Here is an 8647-nt window from a genome sequence, read left to right on the forward strand (position 1 = left end):
TATTGTTTCAAATTTAACCTGTAGAGTACCTTGGCGTTTTGCACTGGCAGAAGGAAATAGCTTGAAACTCTATTAGCCCACTGTGATCTTTGCACTGTGTATGTTTGCTGGAGAAGAAATCTCATGTAAAAGGCAGTCACTGTAGTGTTTTAGAAGTCTGCAATAAGCACGAATCTCAGGTTATAGCTACACACACAAGGCCCCCCCCCCCCCCCAGTACGTAACAAGCCATACAGATTTCACAAACAGCAAGCTAGGGATTCAACTGATAATATTTGCTTTTTCTTAGCTTCATCAGCTGGTGAATACCACTATAATATAACTGAGCAAATCATCCATAAAGCCAGGACATAAATAATAATGAAGTTTAGTTTGCATTCATAAAATATCAAGAATCCGAATTTATGGCTAAATTTTAATTTTATCTACATTGTAGTGCAATGAATTGAACAGTTTACATAAGTAGAGCTTATGGCATCAGAGGCTCACTTAACCACCAATTATTTCAGTAAGTCTCTCAAGATGGGTTAAGTAGTGCATAGGCCACATGCTCCTCCTTTATACTTTGCTGTCTGTCCTAAGCTGGCAACAGAGTTCCCTTGGGAAATGGACATTTCTGCAAGGACCAGTTATAAAAGGACACCTTTTAAATTGTTGCTTGCATTTTAGGATGACTGTCAATGGCCAAATTTTGTAGTTCAGTTGTCTTTTTGGTACCAAAAAGCACTTCAGTTCTGAATTAAGAACAATCACTATGGCTAAACTGACCTAAGTTTACATTAGAAAATGATGTTGCAGCAATACTCTGCATCTCGGAAGAGTATGTAACAGGACACATGTGGAAAGGAAATACACCCAGAATAAACCTGGTAGTTTATCTGTGCATCGTTTTGTACTCACGTTTCGCTTTTAACACTGAAAAACCCATCTGCATAAGCCCAGCCAAAATGTGCTTATACACACACAGACATTATCACTTAGTAGGATGGTACGTTTTATTATCAGGTTATTTTCCAGTACATTTGGCACAGTTAAGGTAAGTATATTAACTTTACTTCCAAATAAAGGAAACAAAGTTGTGCTGAATGCCTCAGCCATTTTCAGTGAGTTAAGAACTGACAGGAGGTCCAAGTAATCAACCCTGTCTACTGTGCCGAGCTTTCCCCAGGGACATCTCTTCCGATCATACAAAGCATCTGACTGGCATGGATATAGAATTGCTTTCAATAAAGATTTTATTTCAAGCTTGGATGATTTCTCCCCCAAATGTCTTGTCACTAAAGCAAAGTATGTAATACCTGTTATTTTTTAAAACCTGGGAAGCAGCTTTTGAGACGCATAAAACACTGAGTTGAATGTTGTTCGTCGTAAAAGTCAGATTTTTACATGTTCAAATTGATCATGAGCTCTGCAATATCAAAAATCAGACAACTACTACATGAAAACTATCCCATCGTAGTGTGGTGATAAGGTCTGTTAAGACAGCGATATTTGAGGTGAGTAAACTCAGTTGACAAGGCAGCTGAGGCATCCCCAGGACAGAGCTCTGAAGATAAAACATATTTGCATATCTCTGACTACATATAGGAAACCAATATTGGATAATTTGAGGATAATTATTGGTAAGGCAAATCAAAGGGATGTACAGACTTTCACCCCCTGGCGCAAAACAGAGGAATTTGCAGATAAAACCATCTGGCTAGTTGTTGCTAGCACAATTCAGCAAAGATACAAAACCCACAGAATGGGGCAGTCCATTCCTAATCCTGTAGAGAGTTAGTTGTTATATCAAGAAAATTGATGTCATGAATATGTATTCTTTCCTTTCTGGAGAGTATTCCTCATAACTACATATCTTTAATCTCTCTTAGCCTTTGTTTAGATCTTTGGTTTTGATCCTTCATGGCAGTGACTTCACCAATTAAATAAAATATTGTGCAGAATGCTGATGGACAAGGTTCTTACAAGAAAACCTACTTTTATCTCTTAGTCACCTGCTGGCTTCAGAGAATTTCATTTCCTACACCTGTCATTCTGGTCCACAGTATTTACCAGATGACTCTTTCTTACTTTCCCGTTTTTTTTTTTCTCAAAATTAGGGATCAGCCTCATTTTGTAATGTGCTGCCCTTAATCATAGGCAATATTTCTGGTTCATGGAAGAGCAGCAGGCTCTTTGAACCTATTGAAAATTTGCCCTCAAATATGACTTAGAACAGTAAGAGATTACTAAGTTGGAGGGAACCATTCCCATCTCAGCTGGCAAAGGGCAGCTCTACTCCCAAACATGCTTCATCTTACATTAAGACAGCTCCTTTCCAACTGGGATTTTCCTCCCTAAAGACACCGGCTTATCTATTTATGTGCAGTAAGAACATTAAAATGGTGAAGAATCAGTCACCGTTGAAATGCTTTCTCCTCCTCAGTCATTTCTACAGAGCAGAAATGGATGAAGAACATTTCCTAACACCTAGCTTGTTTGAAGTAATAATCCAGTGTGCTTTCCAAATGTCAAAATTAATAACAATTTTATTTAGGGAGTTTGAAAAATGTAGGTTTAATGAAACTAGAAAGCCAAACTCACCATACAATGACCCTCTCAGTTGTAGGGTTGCCCTGCTCTCAGTCACACGCTTTCCAGCTCGCAGTTGCCTTGGCAACAGCCAAAGCATAAATTCTAAATATTCTTGCTTATATATCTGCCATTGACACTTCAGTCCTCCTATCACACACTTCTGCTGTTTCAATACATCATTAATTTCATTACTATTAATAATGAGATCTGTACTTTCTGTTTCCTGGCTTGTAATATTTAAGGACCAACACCATTCTTGATATTAGGAATTCAGATCACTTATTTGGGGGGAAAAAGTCTTGCACACCATAATGCCCTGCAATTTCTTGATATGGTTCCAATATCTGTAGCACTCGATTATAGATTGTTTCTAAAATAATCATAAATTGATGGATCATTGCTCCTTTCTTTTGTGCTTTACAAGACATATCTCTGTAATTTCCTTCCATTTTTCATGTTGCAAACGGTGTATCGCTCTCTCTGCTCTTTTATTTTCTGTGCCAAAAAAAGGAATTATTGCCCATTTTTTAAAGTTTTTTTCTTTGTAACAGAATTTCACTTAGCAGCTAAGGTAGCTGTTTTAATTGAGTACATTTGCTTTTGTTTTGCTTTGATTTTTTATTTCTATTTTTTTTTGGAGGGGGTGGGCGGATGAAAAAAAATCAGCAGTTGTGAAATCTCATTGGTAAATATTTGCAATTTAAAATGGCAAAAGGTCCCAAAGTCATATTTATTTTCTTCAGTCTGAATTAAATTCCTTCCTTCTTTCCCTCCAGTATCTGTATTTTGCCACAACTCATTTAAATACTCAAACTTTCCTGAAAAGTATTCCTGTTTGCTTGGCTTAGATTTTTTTTTTTGTTGTTATTATGATCATGAAAAGAAGTGCAATTGCAAGAGACAGAAAACATCATGAATTTTCAAGAGGTTTTATCCACACAATAATTATTTCACTAACTTTAGTTTAGGGGCCTCATATATATGTGGATGTTTTCATGCTTCATATCGCTGCACCAAACCAGACAGCAGGTTCCTTGGCATTGCCAAGGAACATCAAGGTTTATGCCATACTCTCACTTTGTGAGACCTAAGTGATTGTAGACCATGGCTGGCAGCAACATCACTCAAACAGGACTTAGCATGAGGAGGGCATCACCAGGAAAGGCAAGGGGAATCATTCTGCTTCATAAAGATGGCAAATGAGGGCACAGCAATTGGCCATGCATCTTCTATTTTCTGTGTTCACATCAGAAACAACATCTTGATGGTTGGATTTGACGATCTTGAAGGTCTTTCCCAACATGATTCTGATTCTACGATCTTGCTCTGAATTTTACAGAACAAGGAAATCAGATCCTTCCTTTTCTTTCACTTCATCAGGCCCTTTATCCCTGACCACTTTTTTTCTGATTCTGCTCATCTATGGTCCTTTTTTTTTTTTTTTTTTTTTTTTTTTTTTTTTTTTTTTTTTTTTGTCTCCTGCTCCCTGCAAAGTGTTTGTCATCCAGCTGTGCATCGTCAATGCCACCTCATTGCAAAGCCATGGCTAGTACTAAATTAATCTCTAATATTATAAAGTGTACAGCTTCTCAGTATGACTTTTCCCTGGTGAACCCCCCATCCCTCTCTATGTCTGTGTCATCTGAAAATACTGTATAAGTTTTCCAACATCTAGCCTATAAAAAGTTCAGCAGAAACAAGTTCTTCTCACAGGGATAACTCAAGCTCCTTATGCATCCTTTTGCATTAGTGGCATTCAGGAAGACATTTTCACTCGTTACAAACTTTTTTAATTGTGATAAATATGTGTGACGTCCGTCAGAAACCCACGCAGCCGTTTGGCAACAAAACTACTAACTTCTGAGACTTTTTGGACTCCTAAGTGATGATATGTTAATCTTACCACAGAGGAAACATAATTATTTTTTTAAATTTATAATAAAGATGGTGTATTTTAAGAAACTAATAATTGAGCCAATCTGATTAGTGCCATATGGAGAGTGTTTTATGCAATGGACACCACAGTTAAAAGCATGAGGCAGAACTAAGTAATGTTTTCTATTTAAATGTGGAAAAATCCATGAGCATCAGTGTTCAAGGAATGTGGTATATGACAAGATTGGCAGAAATCCACAAGACGACACTTTTTGTTTTACAGCGTACCAGGAACCTGAACTCACATCTCATGAAGTTTCTTTCACTTACAGTTTAACTTACTGTAAGTTCGGCAGTAGGTAGAGGCAAAACAGAGATAGCTATGATGATTTTAAAATTGCTGTCTGGATTTTACAAAGGTAAATGAGTGACAAATAGGAAGAGACGAATAAAAGAAGAACTTGGCTTCCAAAGCCCGCTTGGAGTATTTAAGTTAAAGCTACCAGGTTAGGGAAGTAAATTCATTTACACATTAAAGTTACATTTAATTCATATTTCTTGTAAAGCTATGTAATTTATTTGTAATATATCTGTATTTACTTTCCAGCCTAGAATATTTTAGATATTCTGGAGGGTGAAAGAAAATAGATTTTTATTTAGTCCACACTCACCGCTGCAGAGATTTATGCAAAACTGCCAACCTAACCTCTGTCCATTAAACCAATATTGTTCTTAGTCCAGGCTTCTCAATCCTTAATGTCATTTCCACAAGAATATTAAGTCTTAATACAGACAAAAGATCAACTTTTAATAATAATGGTCCTCATAATTTGTGGGTAATAAAGATATCAAAGGTTATAATCCTTACCATTGTTTTCTAAGCCATCCCATTAAGGTATGTGGTTTCAGTGTCCTTTAAGAAATTTCTTGTCAGGATAAGGCACGCAAAAGTCTTTTCAGTTATATAAATTTCACAATCCATTTGTGAGCATACTAACTTTATTGGATTTAAATTAGCTGAAGGGATGCATTTCATATGAGCTTTATATTAAGGACCCTTTTATGTTTTCCCAACTCTTTCAGCACAAGAGACCATGCTACAAGAAGCAAAGAGATTTTTCCCTGAAGCCACCAAAACTGTTATCATTAACATTGCTTGATTATCTTAACAGAAAGGGCAACCTCTATTTTCAGTATCTAAATGTATGAGCCCAGAAGTTATTCCCTTACAACATACACCTGAAATAATGGGCATTCACGAGAAAGCAGCAGAAAATCGTGCCCTGGTATAAGTGAATCCTAAGTGGGTCTTTAGCTCTCCATTTCACACACATCTTGTGGCTGAATCACCTTTCATTACTTGTCAGATTGGCAGAAGTTGTCACTTCTCTCCCTCTTTTCTTCCTTTTCAATAACTCAACCAAATAAACACCCCCAGTAGGAGAGTGAGCGAGAAAGGAAAGTGCCTCTGTATACTTTGAATGCAACAGCGACTCCTTTGACATCCCTGTTTTTTAACCAATTATTTCCTTTCGTCAACAGGATAGCAGCCAAGGAATCCGTGAATCTTATGTCAACACAAAGCTTAGGAATTGTGTTTGGACCAACACTCCTTAGACCTGAAAAGGAGACAGGGAACATGGCAGTCCACATGCTGTACCAAAATCAGATAGTTGAACTTATGCTGAGTGAGTACAGCAAGATCTTCGGCTCTGAGGAAGACTGACAGACAGGGCCTGTTATTGAAAACGTTCACATCTGTCTTGATGTCTAATATTTTTACATTTCTGTAAACATATTTCTGAAATATTTCTTTTTCTTTCAAGTGACAGATGCCTCGTTTTGTGAAAACTTAATGATGATTTTGTGTTTAATTTTCAAACATTGGAATAAAAAATATTGTCAACATTTGCCTATATGTATTCCGCATTAACCCTTTGAGAGTTTCATTATGCTAGCACTCCAAGTGTCAGTTTTTTGCAAGCTGAGCATACAGCATATGGCCAAGGACCATAGAAAATGCTGTTTACCAACATATGCAATGGCACAGAAAGACAAAGAATAATTGAGGAGATTGATGGGAAATGGAATAAATATGTATATCAAACACAACAAATTGAAACGGGTACAGCATAGCTTATAGGGAATTGGAGTATAATTTACCTTTCCCTTTGATATGGATTGAAAGTTAAATACACGATGAATTATCAAGTCCCCTACATCACAGATTGAAGAAAGGATTCAATCTATTACATTTAAACAAATTACTGAAAAAAGAAAAAGCCAACAAAACACAGTCTCATTATTTGCATTACAGTGCCTCAAAAAATACAACTGAAATCGGAACTTTGGCGTTTTTACTTCAGTGCAGTACATGAAATGAAGACATTGCATGACTGCTCATTTTAATGTAACATCCATTTTGATTCTTCATCACACTGTACATCTGCCCGCTTTCCCCAGCTATCTCATGTTCTGTAGCATTTGTATTGTGCTCCTGAGGATGCTTTATTGGTGAACTACATTAAATTCATCTAGAAAGACCTTTAAAAAAAAGCCTTTTCATATGCCCTTAGGATTACTTGGCTAGACTTGAATCAATTTATGCATTTGATGGTTAGTTTCAGTTGTCATGGATAAACAAAAGGGTAACTGTCTAGAATATATCAAATATTGTTTCATTTTGAAATGTATGTTTCCAGCTATACACATCTCCTACCCTGTTTTGTAAAAGTATTCTGCTGATAAAATGTAGACTTATGTTTGACAGCTTTTTAATCAAGTTCAAAGAGAATAAATAAAACTAATCCAGTGTGGTAAAGAGTCTGTCTGGTTATCGATTTGTTCACAAAATGAAAAATAAACCATGTAAATAAGACGTGTGAAACACAGATCTAGAAGCAAATATTTAAAGCAATTAAAGACCCCAAAACATAGGATTAATGCGTAGGTCTGCTGTGCACAAGAGATATGTCTTCAATATCACCTCGGCAGATCACGGATTTCTCTAGTTTTTACTTAGCATCATTTTAGAAAATACTGTGTTGTACTGGAAAGATTGTTCCTCAGAACAGTCATTTGTGGTAAAGATATCTATATAATGAGGGCTGATCATTAACCAAGACCGGGCTCTTTTGTCAGGTAGTAACACAGGCAGAAAGTAACACCAAGAAAAAAACATAGAAAGTGTGTGAACCCACTGGCCCCGAGACGTTTTCTGACATCCCATGGTCTCAGCAAAGCTGAGAGGTAATGATCAGCAATTAAAATGAAAAAATGTAAAACCAAGACCCTGTCCCAGTATATCACAAGTATTCCACATAAACATTTCCGAAGGAAACTCTAACGTTCAGAAGAACCCAAATTCACTTTACTTTCAAGAAAATATTTTTCATGTTAACGTCAAGCCTGGAGTACTTAAACAGTAATGCTTTTCAGCATTGTCATCTTTAGACTCTTTTAATAGCAACAAGCCAGGCGCTGTTTATAGCCTGTGGAAATGACTGAAAGAAAGATAGTCAGAAGTTCAGTCTATGCCTTAATAAAGACCATTCACATTATGGCCCCACGGGTGCTCACAATCATGCTATTGAGGTAATTTCTGCTATTACTGGAAATGAAAAGTTCACTTGTTACTCGGATCCTGTTGCACTCAGAAGAAAAGATTCTTAATTAATTAATTAATCTTCTTTTAAGCTTTCTTTGGAGCACGTAGACTCCTCTTTTCCTGTTTTTATAAGCAAGAAATGGCTTGTGAGATGAACCTGCATCTTTTTATGAGATCAACTGGTTTGGTTGAGCTTTAAAAAAATAAAATACAAGCGAACTTTAGGGCACACAATCCATTTTTCTGTTTTGAAGGGTATCTATGCGAATTATTCACAAATGTGGTGACTTCCCTGTTAAATGCTTCATTAAATCTAGAAGTTTGATCTGTGGGTAGCCTATTCTGAAAGGACACAAGTCGGGCTCATCAGAGGAGCCTGTACATCCAGTGTGTATAGCAGACAGTCTGTGCTTCCTCATCCAGACAACAGAAAGAAGCAAGCAGGGCCTGCCACTGAGCTGCTCAAATTCCCCAGATCTGAGTCTTCTCCCTGATTCCTTTAATGCCTACGTGAACACTGGGGGAAAAATCACTGCCTTGGCTGTTAGTATAAGACAAAGACCTAGGCGCATGGCTCTGGCCATCAGCCCT

At 36.9% G+C, this 8647-nt stretch overlaps 1 protein-coding gene across 5 annotated transcripts in view; it reads left to right on the forward strand.

The window, feature by feature from the left end:
* The window catches only part of ARHGAP15 (Rho GTPase activating protein 15), a 318826-nt gene extending 311554 nt beyond the window's left edge, over window positions 1-7272 (forward strand). For all 5 annotated transcript variants that reach the window (XM_042827045.1, XM_042827047.1, XM_042827046.1 and 2 more), the window contains one exon: window positions 5992-7272. In XM_042827045.1, the coding sequence (XP_042682979.1) occupies window positions 5992-6175 (184 nt within the window). In that variant the 3' untranslated portion in view covers window positions 6176-7272. The remainder of the gene's footprint in view (window positions 1-5991) is intronic.
* The last annotated feature ends 1375 nt before the right edge of the window (window positions 7273-8647 follow it).

The sequence above is a fragment of the Centrocercus urophasianus genome, unplaced genomic scaffold (assembly GCF_019232065.1).
Source record: "Centrocercus urophasianus isolate 14NV4802_14NV808 unplaced genomic scaffold, USGS_Curo_1.0 seq_28, whole genome shotgun sequence".
Classification (NCBI taxonomy): Eukaryota; Metazoa; Chordata; class Aves; order Galliformes; family Phasianidae; genus Centrocercus; species Centrocercus urophasianus.